The sequence below is a fragment of the Larus michahellis genome, chromosome Z, assembly GCF_964199755.1.
Source record: "Larus michahellis chromosome Z, bLarMic1.1, whole genome shotgun sequence".
Taxonomy (NCBI): domain Eukaryota; kingdom Metazoa; phylum Chordata; class Aves; order Charadriiformes; family Laridae; genus Larus; species Larus michahellis.
The window spans coordinates 27,257,397-27,276,131 of NC_133930.1; the positions used below are offsets into that span (position 1 = coordinate 27,257,397).

General features: G+C 40.0%; 1 protein-coding gene across 1 annotated transcript in view; it reads left to right on the forward strand.

Annotated features, from left to right (window-relative positions):
• Nucleotides 1–18,735, forward strand: part of ANKRD31 (ankyrin repeat domain 31) — a 69,061-nt gene that overhangs the window by 13,400 nt on the left and 36,926 nt on the right. Inside the window, exons 7-14 of the mRNA XM_074569773.1 lie at nucleotides 693–1,346; nucleotides 4,242–4,375; nucleotides 4,424–4,519; nucleotides 4,844–4,968; nucleotides 7,266–7,346; nucleotides 14,879–14,940; nucleotides 17,277–17,823; nucleotides 18,384–18,629. Of these exons, the coding sequence (XP_074425874.1) occupies nucleotides 693–1,346; nucleotides 4,242–4,375; nucleotides 4,424–4,519; nucleotides 4,844–4,968; nucleotides 7,266–7,346; nucleotides 14,879–14,940; nucleotides 17,277–17,823; nucleotides 18,384–18,629 (1,945 nt within the window). The remainder of the gene's footprint in view (nucleotides 1–692; nucleotides 1,347–4,241; nucleotides 4,376–4,423; nucleotides 4,520–4,843; nucleotides 4,969–7,265; nucleotides 7,347–14,878; nucleotides 14,941–17,276; nucleotides 17,824–18,383; nucleotides 18,630–18,735) is intronic.

An 18,735-nucleotide genomic window follows, 5' to 3' on the forward strand; every position in this document is an offset into this window, starting at 1 on the left:
AGGATAAGGAAAAAAAAAAAGAAAAAGCTATTAATTGGTACAAAAGTGGGTGCATCTGTTGAAAGTGGCTCAAAGTGATTAGAAAAGCACTATCGGTATAACTTTTCCAAGAACAGTTATGATTCTACGATATCTGTGTTTCCACACAGATACTCAGTGTGGAAACTCAAATGTGCAGCCTCCAAACATACTCCTAAGGTTTTGAACTGAAGCTTGTGAGGCACAAATGTTCCATACCTGTGTGGGATCCACATGAGCATGTAATGAAAAGTCATATATTGTGTTTTACTAAATAAGTTTTTTATATTATTGTGAACATGTTCACTTTCATTGTGTCTAGGTGACAGAAATTTGTTTTTCTTTTAAAGCCCTTTAACACCCTCAGGTCATTGGCAATGCCATAATATCTTTGACTTTGTAACAGAGTTAGTCTCTTACTCTGAATTTTCGCTGCTAGGGAAGTCAACAGCTGAAGTGTACTACTTTTGAAACTGAGACCTCAGTCTGACCCTTGATAAGAAACTGTATGAGTTCTTAGGGAAGGCTCTGAGTCTTGTAGTTTATGCAAAAATTGCAAATAAAATATATGCTTATATATGGATGACTTCTAAAGTGAATGTTAATTACATGCTTTTAAAAAAATTTGTTTCATTCCTTTCTGTAATTTTTTTTTTAATGTTTGGATTTCACAGAGACTAATTAATGAAGATCTGTCTCCAGAAGTAAGACTCTCTCTAGATGCACTTCTGGAGGATATAATAATGATTCCAAAGGAAGAGATACCACAAGATATATTTCTGGATGTTTTAGAAGATTGCCAGAGAACCTGCATGACCATTATTGACACAGATAACAGAGTAGAAGAACATTCCCCTAATAGTGATACAGATCTTTCACTGGCATCCCTAGGGAAGATTTTCATGGAACAATTCACTGAACAGAGTATAGAGACTGGTGAATTTGAGATCAGTGATTTGTTGAGATCCCCCAGTGATTCTGAGAGTCTTAAAATGATAAACCCATTGCCTGACAAGTTAGAGTGTCAGGGTCATGGCTTTTCCGTTGATCCATCAGCAGAGGAGAGCAGTGATGCCGTGCCGGTACCGCTTGTGACAGCTCTGAATGCCTTGTCAGCATCTGTAGTACAACCTGTCACTCCTGTAGAGCCAAATGAGAGACAGTTTAACATGGAGGGAGAGCAGTTAAATTCAGAACCCAGTATTCCCCAGTTAAATGGTGACTGTACACAAACAACAAATATAATAGAGCCTCACCTTGCTACAATTCAGGTGGAAGAAATAGAAGCCTTAACAGGATCTAACTTGCAGAGGACAGCAAATGAGCAAGTATATACACAGTTTAATTAATATTTGAAAATTTATATTTACCATAAAATATTTTATAGAATAGCCAAATTACTTGGAGAGTGAATCTTAGTAAAGAATAAAATGGCATCAGTAATTTGCATGTTGAAGACTTTTCAGTTCTTTTAGTTTTAAAACTCCAGTACTGTTTTTTTCTGTTTTGATATATACATGTTATGACAATGGCTGAGCTTGTTGGGATGGAAAATCCTAGTAAAGTTAATCCAGTGACTGATGTGGAAATCTAGAATCAGCATGGGAGTTTCAAAAACTCCTGATTCCCCTGTACTTCTTCCATGGCTCGCGTTCTCTCCAAGGAAAGTTCCAAAACACTGTTCTGTTATTTCATTGTAGCACATTGGCGTATACCAGGCAATTTCAACTCTAGGTTCCTACCCTCTCTGGCTCTGTTTTTTCTCCAGAGTGTAGTATGCTGTTTTCTGCTGTCATAATTCTCACTGCTGTAGCATACGAATGCGTTGCAACTGTTACAAAAGAAATTATAGCTACGTCTTTCTTGTAGACTAGAAAGATTACTTATGGGCATTTTTTACACTATATTTACAAGTGCATTTATTTTGTTTAGTTCTGCCTATGTGAGACTTACTGAAAAAATTGAGGCATGGTTTTATGTCCTCCCCTGAAGAAGCTAGTATGTATAGATACAACATGTGATCTTTCTTTCTGTTTTCGTCTCTTACCCTCTGCTGCTCTCTCCAAAATGTTATGTCCTGTGCTGTAAAGGTGATCTGGAGTAGGTCATTTGTATTCAACAACACAAATACAAAAATCTGGAGAGAAACGTGAAGGGAAAGCAGTGCTATTTTCTCTTGCTGTTTTGGTTATAGTAAGGGAAAGAGAAAGACACATAGGAGATGTATGTTTATGCTGTAAAGTATAGTAGACATCTCTTGTAAACCTGGAATCAGATTCTCTGCTCTGTGTTGTCTTTGAATAATCTGGAGCTGCAAATCAATGATCAGCTGCATTTAACTGGCTATTTAAGGTGGTTTTACAGCCACTTTGCTTCCCCATGATGGCATAAAGCATCCATAGGCTATGAGTTAATTGTGTCTTTTGCTGTTAGTATTAACTGCATATAACAGTACATAATAAAAGGTATCAAAACAGTAGCAAATTTCAAGGTGCCAAAAGGTCTCTAGGCTAATTGTCTCAGAACTGTAGCAATTTACAAAGCTCTTTCAGTGTTGATTTCTGAAATTTGTAGCACAGCTGTGTGAAGCTTAATGTATAGATTTACTCAATATTGCAGTTAAGATTGTGAAGTAGGGTCCTGTGGGAATGGGGATCTATAACCTCTGGTTGATTAATAATTGATTTTAGGGTTTTTTTTGTGCCTGCATCTGCTCTTCTTGAATGCAGAAATTAGGGAGGCAATTTAATGAGGAAAAAATCCCGGTTAATTTTTTAGTAACTGTTGCGTTCTAACAGTATATTGTTCACCTTGGTCTTATCTCATCCTTGTTTCTTCAGCATGTCCTTATTGTGGTGAAACAAGTACCCAAAAGATGAGAGCCTGTACCATCCTGTAAACGGAATCAGGATGCTGAATAGCCTGTTTTATTTTAACATATGGTCCCTTATAAAGCAAGTTGCTTTTTTTTCTCTTGGAAATGTTTTCATCTTCTTCTCTGACCCTTCTCCCATAGCAGATATAATGCCATGGAAAGAAATGCATTGATAGTTTTGTAAACTGAAATATTTGGTTTTCCCCAACTGCCATGTTAGCACGCATCATCTCTTGACCTGAAGGGACCACTTCTGGGAATGCAGTTCACCTCTTCAGTAGCCTCTCTGCTGAATATGTCAATTAAAAAAATTAATCATAAAATCCTCTATTTCCATCTGTGTCCCGAGAAAGGACTAACAAGTTCTTCCATGTCACTGTGAAAGAATTTGTGTGCATGTGTGCTGAGGGTGTGCCCTAAGAGCTTTCATCATTACTCAAGTGTGTAGTAAGCTAATGAGTACCCAGGTTTCAGTAACTTGAACGATACTCAGCAGCACATCACGCTCACTTGACTAAAACAGTGAATAAACTCAAGTTACTCAAATTTAACTCCCATGTGATGACATATCTTTAGGGTGGCATTTTTCTCCCTTACTGTTAGAGATAAGCCTCTGGTATACACCAATCATTTAGGTTCTCCTTTGCACAACTTACTTAGGATGAGGTGAATCACCATCATCTCTGATAGTAGCTCCTCTTCTTCACCAGTGGTAGGGGTAATGAGAATGCCTAGTGTAATCTAGATGCCTGGCCTTTAAAAGGTTTAAGATAAGTGAAGTGAGTGTCATCTGTGGTGGCTGTAGCTCAGGGATAGCGTGTCTTTAGAAATAACTTCTCAGCTGGGAGTTACTGAACCTCAGGTGAAACATGGTTCTTGATTTTGTGCACATTTCTAGGTTTGTGCAAGAGTGAAATAAGACGGGCTAGCTTAAGACATCTTAAACATCGCTTTATTTTTTAGGACAGGAGTTCATGTCCATAGGAAACTGAGATGAATCTGTTAAGTCATTTCATATATGCCCGACAAAACAACTTTCAGATAGTTGCAATTTTTGTTTGCTGTCAGCCAGCCTAGATTTAGAATTTAAGTTGTGATCCTGTGTATCCTAATTCCCTTGGCTAATTCTCCTAGGGGGACGTGGTGTGGCACGCTGCTTTAGGAGTGTCTTTCCTATGGCAGCCTCTGTCTCTCATATCTGTATAATTCCAGTTATTCACTTAAGCAACCCCTCCATTGTCTGAGGGTACACAATTTTTAAGGCAGTGTTCTTGGAGCTGTTATATATACAGCCCTTGTTTTAACTGCGTGTTTCCAGTTGCTTGTAATACTTCTTTTTTTGTCACAGCCTGTAAGTGATCAACAGAGAGAGAAAGAAGCAATTTCAGATTGCTGGCGTGCCACCTCTAGTGAAAAGCAAACTGGGGAGGTAAGTTCACATCCAGTGGAGGCTGCGGCATGTGCAGAAACAGCCCAAACAATGTCAAGGACAGCGATGCAGTTAAGAGAGACCTCCTCAAGAAAGTGCAGAGATCCTGTTTCCAGTCATCGCCAAATACGAAAAGAGACTCAGCAGCGGATGTCTGACAGTGTCACTACAACGGGAAACAAAGCTAAGGATTTTGAGTATGATAAAATCATGCATAATATTCTTAAGTTTTTGGTTTTTTTTTTAATTAATGTGACAAGTACAATGCATACTGTACTCATTCCTCATGTGAACGACTTCAAATGATCCAAAGATAAAGGTTTTACCTTTTATCTAAAGATCTGGAAGCTAGTTGCTCTCCTGATGTACTCTTTATTCAGTACTACCTATGTTAGCCCATATACTTGCATGCTGTTACAGACTTCCTTTTAAAATCAAATATATTCACATTCTTAGCTTTACTATAAACATCAATTTATATAGAGAATGTATTTGTTGATTTTAACCAAATCTCTTGTCAGTAAAATTCAGAAATCTACTTCTAAAGACAAGCAGAATCTAGAAACCAACACATGCCAAGAAATAACTGTGAAAGAGGACAGAAAAGTTGAGCAGAGAAGGAGCAAGAGAATTGAAAACAAACGTAGTAAGATACTCTCTGATGTTTATCAATTTTTATTTGAACAACTATACTGAATCGAATATAATCCTTAATCTTTCCAATATATTGTGGCATGGATTTCTTTTAAAAAGATGATAGAAACATTCATTTTAATAATTAAAATTATTTATAATTTCCTTCACTTGTTTAAACCTACATATTAGCAACCTAACAGTTGTTTGCATAAACTCATGAGATTTTTTTTTAGGATTTTTATCACGGTGTTATATATGAAAAAAGTATAGTGTATTCTTAAAAGCAGAAGCAAAATGTTTTCCTGCAGACTGAAAATGCAGATCCTGATATTCATTTATATATCCTTCTGTAATCTAATATTCTGCGTGCAACATCATTCTGAGCGCAGAGCCATCCCTAAGAGTTGACCTTTGCAGAACAGTTTATTCTATTTTGAATGCCTGCTGTTGTTATCCTGACTGTTTTAAATATAAGATTATAGGTCTGTCACTACCACAGTCATGGAGCACTCTTTGAAGTATTTTTCCTTGCAATGTGCTTTGTCAGAGAGAAAGATTGCTATTTTTCATCCTTTGAAGATGCATGCAGAGAAATTCTTTGCTGCACAGAGGAAGTGTGTAGGTGAATACAGAATTTCCTTGCTTAAGTGCTCACTCCAGCACCATTAAGATTGGGGTCTTAAAAGGAGGGGTTTTTTTAACTAAGCCCCCTCAGTCTGGATTTATCTGTGCACCTACAATCATTTAAAAGGTTACAAAGTTTGGAAATATTCAAACTGTAACAGCTACATTATAGATCTTACAAAATGCGAATATTTCTACGTCCAATTAACAACCCTTCTCTTTTACAGGGTTTTAATTATTCCCAGTGGAAGCACCTTTTTTTGAGATTTAAAGTTGTATGACTATCTGCTCATCGGTTTCAAATTGACTTACTGGTTTACACTCAAAAACCAAGCTGTTATTTTTTTTAGCAAGATTTCTGCAGAAAGAGTTGTGCTCCCTGTATAGGTAGCTTAATGCAAACTAGCAAGTTTGCCTTTTGTGTCAGACCTAGCAATCATGAGTCTGTGAGTCAGTTTAGTTTGGTAATTCACAGGAAACAGAGCCCAGCCCCACAAAAAGTTTCGATTTGGATCAGCAAGCATCACTTGTTTTGCACAACGTCAGACACAAGGAAGGCTGTAGGGAAGGCAAGGTAGAAACGATGAGAAATAGGTCCTCTTGAAGTAACAAGTTAAATTGGGTAAGGTGTAACATGAAACTGCGCCTTGTTCTGTGTATGTCTGTGTGCTTTAATCCTTCCTGAGCTGATGGGCTAGTTTAAACCAACTTTGACTAGGGAGTGCAGTATCTTAAATGTTTACAGTCTTGCAAGGCTGGACAGGTAGAGGAGAGGGACTGCCCATGTGTTCAGCTGAGGGAAGGTCCTGGGTAAACCTGTGCCTATTAGAGTCTAAAAATCCAGACAGAGCCAAGAACTTAAGAAAGTTGGGAATTAGTCTGAGCTCACAGTATGTCACTGTGCACAAAAAAGCAGAGACATCAGGCTTTGTGAATTACAGCTCTAGGAGAACTGTGTTTTAAATTCATACTTAAAATTCCTGATACCCAAGCTGAAAACTGTAAAGAATGCATAAGGGGAGATAGCATATGTTCTGTAAAACAATAAACTAAAAATTAAAAGTAGTATCTTTTACATTTAATTTTTTACATTTAGGCCTTGTATTACCAAGCAACTTTTCTCTCATTGCAGAAATGGCAGAGCTGATTGTGAAGGAATGGGGAACAGTAGTCTGAGAGCGCTAATCTCAATCACTATCCTAGTGTAAATACTCCTTGCTCACAAACCGGAGGTTTTAAAACATAAATGAGTACACAAGAACCGCTGAGATGGTTGACATTTAAGAAAAGAGAAATTATTGAATAACTAACTAGCAGTTGAAATGCTTATCTTGTAATGATTTGTAACCTAGAATAGCAGTTTTGTCATCCAGTGGTAAACAACACACTTTGTGAAAACATCATTAGAAAGGAAAAGGTCTGAACTTAACACACTTTTACAAAGTCATATTCCTGTATGTTGAATTTCACTTGGAGTTTTCTTATGGAATTCACTGTGGCATCTTTTATTGAATGGTATTGTTATTTAATTGGTAATGTGTTTTTTGAGGTATTAATTTGTACTAGATTGAATGAGCATTGTTTCTCCAGAAAAGGTATTTACTAACTGTAGTGCAAAGTGAAGCCAAAGTAAGAAAGGAAAGATAATTTTCTGTTCAACAGATCTTTTACATTATTTTTCAGGACAAGAAGCCCTTGGTAGGAATTCAGTAGATCCTATTTGCCCCATTTCGCTTTCAACAATCAGTAGGAGGAATACTTACGGTGAGTTTGTGCAGTTGACAAGACTGCAGGTTTGTTACTAGTCAGTGGATTATTAAATTTTGATTGGTTTAACTTGGTAATTGTTCATGAGAAAATACATAGACCTATGTATAAAAACATATTAAAAAAGAAAATTTTGCAGAAAAAGTAAGCACTTAAAAAATCACGAAGTTATGCAATTAAGTTTAATTAGCCTTAATTCAACAATCCTGTACATGCTTATCACAAAACAGTCCATTAATTAAATAATCAACTTAATGTTTTTTAAAGATTTTTTTTTGGTCCATTTCAGTGGCCAACTTGAGATGCCAAGATTTAGACTTAGAATCATAGAATCATAGAATCATAGAATTGTTGAGGTTGGAAGGGACCTTTAAGATCATCGAGTCCAACCTTTAGCCTACCCTGACAAGAGCCACTTCTAAACCATGTCCCTAAGTGCCCCATCTACCCTTTTTTTAAACACCTCCAGGGATGGTGAATCCACCACCTCCCTGGGCAGCCTATTCCAATGTTTAATAACCCTTTCAGTGAAAAAATGTCTCCTAATATCTAATCTAAACCTCCCCTGACGTAACTTGAACCCATTTCCCCTTGTCCTATCACTTGTCACCAGGGAGAAGAGGTCAGCCCCCATCTCTCTACAACCTCCTTTCAGGTAGTTGTAGAGGGTGATAAGGTCTCCCCTCAGCCTCCTCTTCTCCAGGCTAAACAACCCCAGCTCCCTCAGTCGTTCTTCGTAAGGTTTGTCCTCCAGACCCCTCACCAGCTTTGTAGCCCTTCTCTGGACACGCTCCAACACCTCAATGTCCCTCTTGTAGCGAGGGGCCCAAAACTGAACGCAGTACTCGAGGTGGGGCCTCACCAGTGCCGAGTACAGGGGGATGATCACTTCCCTAGTCCGGCTCACCACACTATTCCTGATACAGGCTAGGATGCTGTTGGCCTTCTTGGCCACCTGGGCACACTGCTGGCTCATATTCAGCCGGCAGTCAACCAACACTCCCAAGTCCTTTTCTGTCGAGCTGCTTTCAAGCCACTCTGCCCCAATCCTGTAGCGCTGCATGGGGTTGTTGTGTCCCAAGTGCAGGACCCGGCATTTGGCCTTGTTGAACCTCATACCATTGGTCTCAGCCCATCGGTCCAGCCTGTCCAGGTCCCTCTGCAGAGCCAACCTACCCTCAAGCAGATCAACACGCCCGCCCAGTTTAGTGTCATCTGCGAACTTACTGAGGGTGCATTCAATCCCTTCATCCAGATCATTGATAAAGATATTAAAGAGAACCGGCCCCAGCACCGAGCCCTGGGGGACACCACTTGTGACTGGACACCAACTGGATTTAACTCCATTTACCACCACTCTCTGGGCACGGCCATCCAGCCAGTTTTTTACCCAGCGAAGAGTACACCTGTCCAGGCCATGAGCAGCCAGTTTCTCCAGGAGAATGCTGTGGGAAACAGTGTCAAAAGCTTTGCAAAAATCCAAGTAGATAACATCCACAGCTTTTCCCTCATCCACTAAGTGGGTCACCTTATCATAGAAGGATATTAGGTTTGATAGGCATGACCTGCCCTTCACAAACCCATGCTGACTGGGCCTGATCACCCTGTTCTCCTGCATGTGCCGTGTAATGGTACTGAGGAGGATCTGTTCCATGACCTTCCCAGGCACCGAGATCAGACTGACTGGCCTGTAGTTCCCCGGATCCTCCTTCCGGCCCTTCTTGTGGATGGGTGTCACATTTGCTAACCTCCAGTCAGCTGGGACCTCCCCGGTTGTCCAGGACTGCTCATAAATGATACCAAGTGGCCTGGCGAGCACCTCCGCCAGCTCTTTCAATACCCTTGGGTGGATCCCATCTGGCCCCATAGATTTGTGCACCTCCAGGTGCTGAAGCAGGTCCCTCACCATTTCCCTTTGGATTAGAGGGGCTTCATTCTGCTCCCCATCCCTGTCTTCTAGTTCAGGGGTCTGGGTGCTCAGGGAACAACTGGTCCTACTGCTGAAGACTGAGGCAAAGACTTCATTAAGTACCTCAGCCTTTTCCTCATCCTTGGTCACTATGTTGCCGGCCCTATCTACTAGAGGACAGAGATAATCCTTAGTCCTCTTCCTATTGCTAATATATTTATAGAAGCTTTTTTTGTTGTCCTTGACAACAGAAGCCAGGTTTAGCTCCAGCTGGGCTTTGGCCCTCCTGATTTTTTCCCTACATAGCTTCACTACCTCTTTGTAGTCCTCTTGAGTGGCCTGCCCTTCCTTCCAGAGGCCATAGATCCTCTTTTTTTCCCTAAGTTGCAACACTAGCTCCCTGTTTAGCCAGGCCGGCCTTTTTCCCCGACGGCTTGTCCTGTGGCACATGGGGACAGCCTGCTCCTGCGCCTTTAAGACTTCCTTCTTGAAAATCATCCAGGCTTCCTGGGCTCCTTTGCCCTGGAGGACTGCCTCCCAGGGGACTTTGTCAACCAGGCTCCTGAAAAGCCCAAAGTCCGCCCTCCGGAAGTCCAAGGTAGCAGTTCTGCTGACCCCTCTCCTTGCTTCTCGCAGAATCGAAAACTCTATCATTTCATGGTCACTGTTCCCAAGACAGCCTCCAACCTTCACATCCCCCACAAGACCTTCCCTGTTCACAAACAACAGATCCAGCAGGGCACCTTCCCTAGTTGGCTCTCTCACTAGCTGTGTCAGGAAGTTATCCCCAGCACATTCCAGGAACCTTCTAGACTGTTCCCTCCCTGCTGTATTGTATTCCCAGCAGATGTCCGGCAAATTGAAGTCCCCCACGAGGACAAGAGCTCGCGATCTTGAGACTTCTCCCAGCCGTTTATAGAATATTTCATCTGCCTCCTCATCCTGACTTCCCAGTTTAATTTTTCAGGGACTCTGATTTTGCCCCTTGCATCTTGAAGGAACTTGTAGCTTCATAATTTAGTATTGCTTTGATTCTGTAAAGCTGTGAGTACTTGGTATTTTGCATTTTTACTTCATCTTGGGCACCAAAAAGAAAGAATGACAAATAGTAGCCAGCTGGGGAACTTTTGATTGAAGCAATTCACCTTATCCAGCTTCATGTGTGATATTCTGTGTCAAGACATTGCCACACCCTAAAGTATCAATTGGTTGTTTTGAATGTAAGTCTGTTGTTCTTTACTTCACAGTTCCCTGTCTCATCAGTTGGTCTCTGATAAACTTCATAACAAAAGGGAAAACGGTTTCACAGATAGTTGTCTCATTTGGTAGAACACTTTGATTCATTCTTAGGGTGTTTCCACTCTGTGCAGTGGCTAGGATTTCACAGCTGCTCTGTGGAAACAAAAAAAAAGTGTTTTGCAGTTAAAGGCTATTGCATAATGCTGGCATATAACAGAGAAAAAATTAAGGTAGAAATTCTCCATCATTTGGAATATACTGAGAGAGAGATTGGGTCAGCAGCAAATTTCAGACTTTTACGGCACAGGACTGTGGCATTTGAGCTAACAGAGTGACTCATAATGTGTATTAACTTGTACTGGAGGTAGATGAGAACATATTTTGTTGGTGGGTTTCAAAGCCATCTGCTGACAACAACAGAACGTTAATAATGTGGGTTCAGCTGCAGCCTCGGTGGGCAAGCGTACTAAAGATTGCATGTCTTGCTAGGTGACTGTTTCTTCATCTGCCAGGCTCTGGCTGCTATTTTTTGGTGTGAAAGAAGCACAACTGCGCAAAATGTGTTTTAGTTGAACTTTTTGAAGAGATGAGAGGCTGACCTACTTCATTCTTTTTTTTTAGTGAGGGAGGTGTAATCAGGAAGAAGTAGAGTTGCCAGACCTGTGTTATTTTGAAATGCACTTTCATCTCCCTTCTTCGGGAATCATTGTTCTGATGATTATATTCTGCCTTTGTGCCTTTTCTCTTCTTTTAAAGCCTTCTACCAGTGATTAGGTATGTCTTAGCCTTGGATTTTTCCTTATTCCCGTGCTTCAGTACTCTGCTTCAGTACCTTACTGAGTTCTTGGGTTCTTTTGTTGTTTTTTTTTTTTCCCCTCTTTTTTTCCTGGATGTCATCATGTAGGATATGGACAGCATGGGAGAGATACTCTCTGTGCTCTCCATTTATGTCTTGATTCACAGTGCCTTGAGGGAGCTGAAAAACAGTTGCAATGAAACTTGCGTTTCTCCTTGGTCTGGAGCATGCACAGTGTCCTTGGAGAGTCATGTTGCTAAATTCTAATGATCATTAACTGAACATGTTGCAGGTTCGATTTTTCAGGGGCTTATTAGTATATCAGATAGAGGATACTTTTCACTGAGGGAGAAATAGGTACCTTCCCCTAACTGAACCTTTTTTATGCTTCCTTAACAGATTTCTACTTTTTGCTCCAGAATATGGAGTTACTAGAGTTTCTTAATGAAATAGGCTCTATAAAATGCCAGTAAAATGTTTTACTGATGATACTGTTAAAAACCATTTATCTTGAAGCACTGTCAGCGTAAAGCAATGTAGTTAAAACTTAGTTGATTTTCAAGTATTCAGCAGCAAAACCTAATAGCACAAAATTTTTGGACAACCCGATGCAATATCCTTTGCCTATAATGAAGCAAATTCTATAAAAATACACAATATTCTGGGTTGGAGGACTCAAGAGTTTCCAGTTAAATTAAGATAATTTTGCTTAGTGGGAGCAGAACAGTCTTAATAAGCCTAATTCACATATCAATTCACATATTTAGTATGTGAATTAGGCCCAGACAGCCTTCTGGTAATGGGAGATGGTTGAAGAGTAAAGTTGACCATGAAAATGGTCTTCTGGAGGGAATGCTGGTTTGAGAGCTGGAAGATAGGAAGCAGAAGATCCTCTTCTCTTTCCCTTACTTTCCTCAGTCTACAAAAAACTGTCACATAATGAATGTTTTAAGGAGCTGATGCAAGGCTTTGCTAAACCCAGTTCAAAAACTTACATTCCATCTTTTTTTTTTCCTCAACACCTCCTTCATGGACCAGAATTGTTCTGTGGGTCATGAAGCTGGTATCTTGATTTATTCCATTTTGGTGGGAGTGGATATGGAATTGCTAGTAATTCCATGGGCTTGACTCTCTGCTGCTTGAGTGCCAGTGAGTAATCCTTACCCAGCACAGTTGCTGTACATTGGCAAAGTAAAAAAGATAATGATGTCCAGCTTTTTCATGGGCTGAAGCTACCTTTAAATTTGAAATGAAGATGTGAAGCACAATAGTTGTTGCCTATCCAAATGTAAGATGGGGCATGGCTGGACTTGCTGATGGTTGAGGTATAGCTTAGACCTAAGGATAAAATTTGGTTCTAAACTGGCATAGAGGCTGAATTTTGAAGGATCTGTATGGATGATCTAGAATTATATCTAGATCTTAGGAGTTGCCAAGCTTTAACTGCTTATCCTTAACTGCTAATGTTAGGGCTGGGGCTAGGGTAATATTCCTGTAGGTAACAGTGGGTTTGCAAGGCATTGTAGGTAAACATTTTGGCTAAAAGGTGAGAGTTGAATCTTGCACAGTCTTAGGAATTAAATTGAGAAGAAGGTTCAGAAGAGGCTGCTGTGTCAGGAGCAGGTACAAGGAAGTGCCACAAGATAAGCCTTGATTAGTGTTATAACTAAAACTATTTGACGCCAGTAGGCCAGCATGGGCTGTGGCATGTTTAAGTGTGGAAGGAGTCCCCAGCCTTCTGGCTATTACTGGTCATTGCTTTTCCATGTGGGTGGCAATGAAGCTGCAACATATAGTCCAAGGACAATCAAAAGAGATTGTCTTGGGACAGTTGGTAGGGGAATCTGGTGCACAGGTAATTTTTTTGTCTATCCTTCCTGTTGTGGGCAGTGACATGGGAAGAAACAGATGGACCCAGTCTATTAATACATGGCTCTGTGGCTGTTACCACCATGACAGTTTTGTGTTTTTTGGTAATGGGCTGGTCTACATGGCACCAGGCCTGCTGGTGTCTGATGGGATTCACCTTTCTCAAAGGGGAAAGAGGGTCTTTGCTCATGAGCTAGTGGGGCTCATCGGCAGATCTTCAAACTAGACTTGAAGAGGAAAGGGGGTTAATATCAGGCTTGCTTGTGAGAAGCTGTGGGATGACACACCAAGGTTATAGGGACTGGGTTCTAGTGAGTGCCCTGAGCCTGTTGCTCTGAGATGTGCTGGGTACACTGGAGCACACTTGAAGTCTTACAGAGATGAGCCAGGGGCTCCTGAGGTAATAGGAGCCAACAGGGGAACACCAGGGAAATACTCAAAGGAATTAAGGTTCGTTCCTGTAAAAAGGTGACAGCCCATCTGAAGTGCCTCTACACCAATGCACGGAGCATGGGCAGCAAACAGGAGGAACTGGAAGCCACCATACTGCTAGAAAGCTACAGCCTAGTTGCCGTTACTGAAACTTGGTGCAATACTTGGAGGCTACTCTAAGAGATTAGCCTGAGAGCGACTGCTGTATTTGGGAGGTCCCATTATTAGAGGGACCTTGATATTCTGAGCCTTACAAAGATTGTTGGGCTAAACATATGTTCAAAATTATGGTTTGGATTATGGTTTGGCTTAATCACTGCTCAATAGCTGGGCCATTTGGTTTAATTTAGAACTAAGACCGGCAAGATCCAGTGGACTAACAGTGATCCTAAGGCTAGGGTTAACATCTGGCATGCCAGGTTCCCTGAAGTGGTGGAGAAAGAGTTGCCATGCTGTGAAATGCCTGTTAAATTTAAGGCTGGTTCCTGTGCGAGTTGTTGGGTGAATCTTAGGGCTGGGGTTGGGGTTGATGTTGCAGTACAAAATAATAAAAGGTGATGAGCTAGATTTTTTCCAATATGGTGTGGTTATTCTAGGTTTAAGAACACGTTGGCCAGAAGTAAATGCATAGAGTTGCATGGGTTGGGTAAGTATATTAATATCTAGGGTAAGATCTTGGTGGCTGCTATAGTCTTTTTGTGCCATTTTGTCAGCACAGAGGGTAGCTGGAAAGCTAAAGCAAACCACCAGCAAGGCACTGAGTTGATGCTGGGGAATATCCCTGCCTCTTTTTACACCAGTGACTTGGCTTTCACTGCTCCATCCCTTTCCCCACCCAAATATTCTATACAGAGAAAGACGTAAGCTGTCATCCCACCATCACTGGCTTCAGAAAAGTCTCTTGGGGATCAGGGAAGCCTGTGAGAAGTTAGGGCAATGTAGTAGCTCCTTCAGGTTTCAGAAAGAATTGCTCAGGTCACTAATCTTCAAAAAAATTTGGAAGCATAACATGATACTTCACTCTCACCTGTCCTGGTTTATACAAGATGCCATCTGCAACAAGGATCAGACTCCAAGATTTTAAAATATATATACATATAATTATATATTGATATGTTTTAGATTCTAATAAAACCCTTATGGTTTGATAATTTTTCTGGATGGCTAAGTGTGGTAAGTACTGTTACATACAAAATTGTGGACACAAGATCGTATGTATGTCAAGTAAAGAATTATGGTCTCTTTTCAATTCTGGTTTCTTTCTGTCTTTCATTTTCATTTCAGGTGGAGATGATTCAAATAATATGTTAAATACTCAAAGCGTAGAGGATACAAACCTGCACCAGGTACATCTTTACAAAGAATCCTGATGTTAGTTTGATGCTGAACTGTTAAGGTCTTACTGGCAGTCTTCAGTACTAAAGCAGATGGCTATTTCTGAAATGTGCTTCAAAACCAGCACATGACGTACTAGATGCTTCATACCTAGCAGAGACTGAAACAGAGTGATATTCAGTATTATGCCAATTCTTTGGCAAGCAGTTGGTGATCCTTGCTGGTACTTGGGATAAGCTGCAGCCTCATGAAGAGGCAAGTCAGAGGTAATCAATCAGCTGCCCCTCACAGTCAGTGGTTCTTGCTGAGTTTTTGCAAGTGCTGCAGAGGTGAGTTACAACCAGCACGGTACATCAGTGCCTCTTTGTACTTGCAGGAACCTGACTGACCGCAAGATGTAGCCTGGCTTGTAGCAGTAGGATAGCTGCTTCTTGCCTCTGTTAGTAAGTTGTGTTGCGTTTCCATAGGAGAGGGTTAGGGAGCCACTGTCTTGCACAGGGGTTGCACAGTGATGCCATGAGACCTCACTGAGGTGCAGGAGCTGGTGCCTCACATGAAGACACTCACTTGGGTCATAGTTTGTTTGCATGTAGCCAATAGCTTTTGGCATTGGAAGCTTTGCTGTCCCCGTTCTTGTTTTCTCCCCTTTATGATGACAATGATAACTGGTGATATCTGAAACATATAATGCAGTGTGCACACTTTATTCTTGCTTCTCAAAGTCTTGTGTGGTTGTGATAACTGTCCTAGTTACTCACAGTAGTGCAGTCTCTAGTATCCTTAGAAATGTTATGTTGTAACAGCATCCTTGGTGGGTAGTCTGAGGTTACATTTTAAAACATTAGTTGATTGATGAAGGGTATTCTCCAAGCAGAAGGTGTTGTAAACATTTAATTGGGAAAAACTATTACTGTGACTTTGTAACTGATGGTTTCAATAGTTGTGTGAATTGTTGCACTATTTGTGTTCTGGTTCTATCTCCAGATACAAAGTAATCAATAGGATAATTCTAGTTAGTTATTGGCCGTTGAAGTAGTTTTGTTGTGAGATTTGCATAAGTTAATTCTGCATGTTTTTGCTGTGTTATTTCCCTTTCTGTGTAGTTTTCCTAGAATCATTACAGCCAGATTTGCCAGAAATGTGAAACTGTAGCTCTGGTATATGACTACAGAAGCAATGTAGCTTTAATTCTTTAAAGGCAGAGCATTAATTTGAAACCGGTTTAATTTTCATAAATAAATAAAGGTGTAAAGCACTTCATTAATATTTATCATTGAATTTCACCCATTATTTTTTAGACTTTTATACACATATTTCTGTTCCTTAATTTCTTTGTCCTGCTGTCTTAAAAAGCTTCACAGGCAGAGGAAATCAGTTAAGTTCACTATAGCACAGTTTTCTTGTAGTATATAATAAAGCAATTTATCAGAAAATGAAATGAAGTATGTGGCCTGTTTTACAGCTAGAATTAAATGCAGATGGCACAATTCAACACGATAATACTAAAGCATCAAAGGAAGTTTTGCTAAAGATGAGCAAATCAGAAAACCAAATTTGATGAAATATACAAAAAATAAAGTTCTTCAGGATTCTGAAGGCAGAAAACAGAATGAAAAAAAATAAAAGTTCAAAAAAGACAAGTAGATCTGCTGTTCTTATAGCAGAGGCTACAGCCAAGGGTAAAACTATTCAGAAATAATGGCTCGTGTTCGATGGACCTCCTGTTCAGGTCCACTTACAAATCAAGGAACAGTTAAATTACAGAAAACATATTTCCCTGGTGCTGGACCTAGTGAAATAGGCCACACTGTTGCTGTTTCTAATCATAATTGTTGCATCCCAATTAATGAAGGAAAACTGAGTCGGACAGAATTTCAACAGGAACGTGAATTCAATGGTGGTAACAGTGAAAATCCGCTTACAGAATAAACGGGCAGAACTGCTGAAAGCTTAGCAACTTCCGTTGCAGCAGGGGAGGAGATCACCAGTTTGCCTTGCCCCACATCAGTGGTTTCTGGAGAAATAGCGTCCGCACAACATTCTCAGACTACTGATTTAACAGAACTTGCTTCTCAGTCAGTACTTACTGGCTTTGACTTCCACTCACAATATGTCTGCTTTAAAGTTACAACAGGAAGTCAAGAGTTATGATAGTGATCAACATAGTCTCAAGCAGAATAACAGTAGTAGTTTGAGTGACAGGAATCTAAATACCAATACGAGAATACCTTCAGAACAAATTATTTCTTTGCAAAACTTGACAAATCAAGTTAAATCTGATGTTGATGGAAACAAAATTAATGGATCAGCTCTAAGTTTAAAACTCTCTTTGCCTTTGTTTGAGCAGATTTCCTTACAGACAGATGAGTCAGAACCAGCGTGTGCAAATCTTATGAATTCAGACAGCACAGACATATTGCAACAGACTATTGTAAATGAAGTGCAAAACATTTATACCAATATATCTGAAGATGGAACCACCTGCACTGAACAGACACTTCAAGCAAATGCAGAAGCACTGTTAGCACGTGAGCTTTTAGCAGCTACTAATGGAGAAAGTGTTTCTGGAAGTCCTTATAATTCTACCAGTGGTGTACTAAGCACCATTGAACAAAAGGCTCCACAGACAGAAAAAGGAGGGAGGATCCTGCCTAATGCAGAAGAAGGTGTTGAAGGATGTCACATGGAAACTGAAAATGCTAGTAGTTTAGGGGTCGAGCCTATAGCTTTACAACTCCATGAGAAGGGCACACTTCATGTTAGACGAAAGAGAGACGATCTTCGGGAGACCAACTCAAAAGCAGATCTGAATTTTGGTGTTAACATAGAGAGCAAGTCTCCTTACTCATTTCAGATTGTGGAAAACACACAGAAAGAAACCTCCCAGAAAACAGGTACCATGTTTTGTTTGGAAATAATTATTTTGTGAGTTTTTTGTAAGCATTCTCTATATTTTATTTAAAAAGCCCAGCTGTTGGTCTCCGGAGAATGTATTTTGCCATGACTAAATAGCAGACACATGGAATGTATTGTGGTGCAGTCCGCTGTGCCATATTAAGTATTTAGTAGTTTTTGCTTTGTATTTTGGGAGGCTGTTCTATATCCAAGTCTCCGTTGTATTTACCAAACAACTGTGACCACAATGGTCATTACAATAATCAGAATGAAATTCTTAGATACCTTATTTTTTTTAATATGTAAGAATCGATAAAGGTTGTATTTTCACAAAAGAATCTTTGAATTGTTTTGATTCAATCTCAGTACATTAACATATGGTGAATAGTGGAGAAAGGATTTATTATGTTAAAGTCTTTTCAAAAATCGATGAGTTACTGCAGGCATTTTTTAACCTAGTGGTGGTCATTTTGACATTCATTTTAATATCAGTTATAATTTCTGAAGTTACTGAGTATTATGCCATAAATACTCTTGAATTCTTTTATTAAACCAACAGATGAAGGAGTCTTTGCTGCAGTAACTGGAACAGAAGGCACTGAAAAAAATAGAGGAGGAGGAAATGCAGAGACCAACATGCTTTCACAGTTTACTGAAACAGAAGTCCAGACTAAAAGAGTAAGATTACACCCTCAGGAGACAAGCCAAAAGGCAGCCTCCTATTCGAATAGCAGCAAAAACAAACTTTCATCTAATCAGTTACAATTCAGTCAAGCAGCAGAACAGCAAACATCCAAGAAAGCAGGTGAGAAGTTAATAATATTTTATAAAAACAATGGAATTTTTTTCCAGACATACATGAAGAAGACCTTTTGTAATACATGAGAGAAAGTTTAGAAAAATATTTGTAG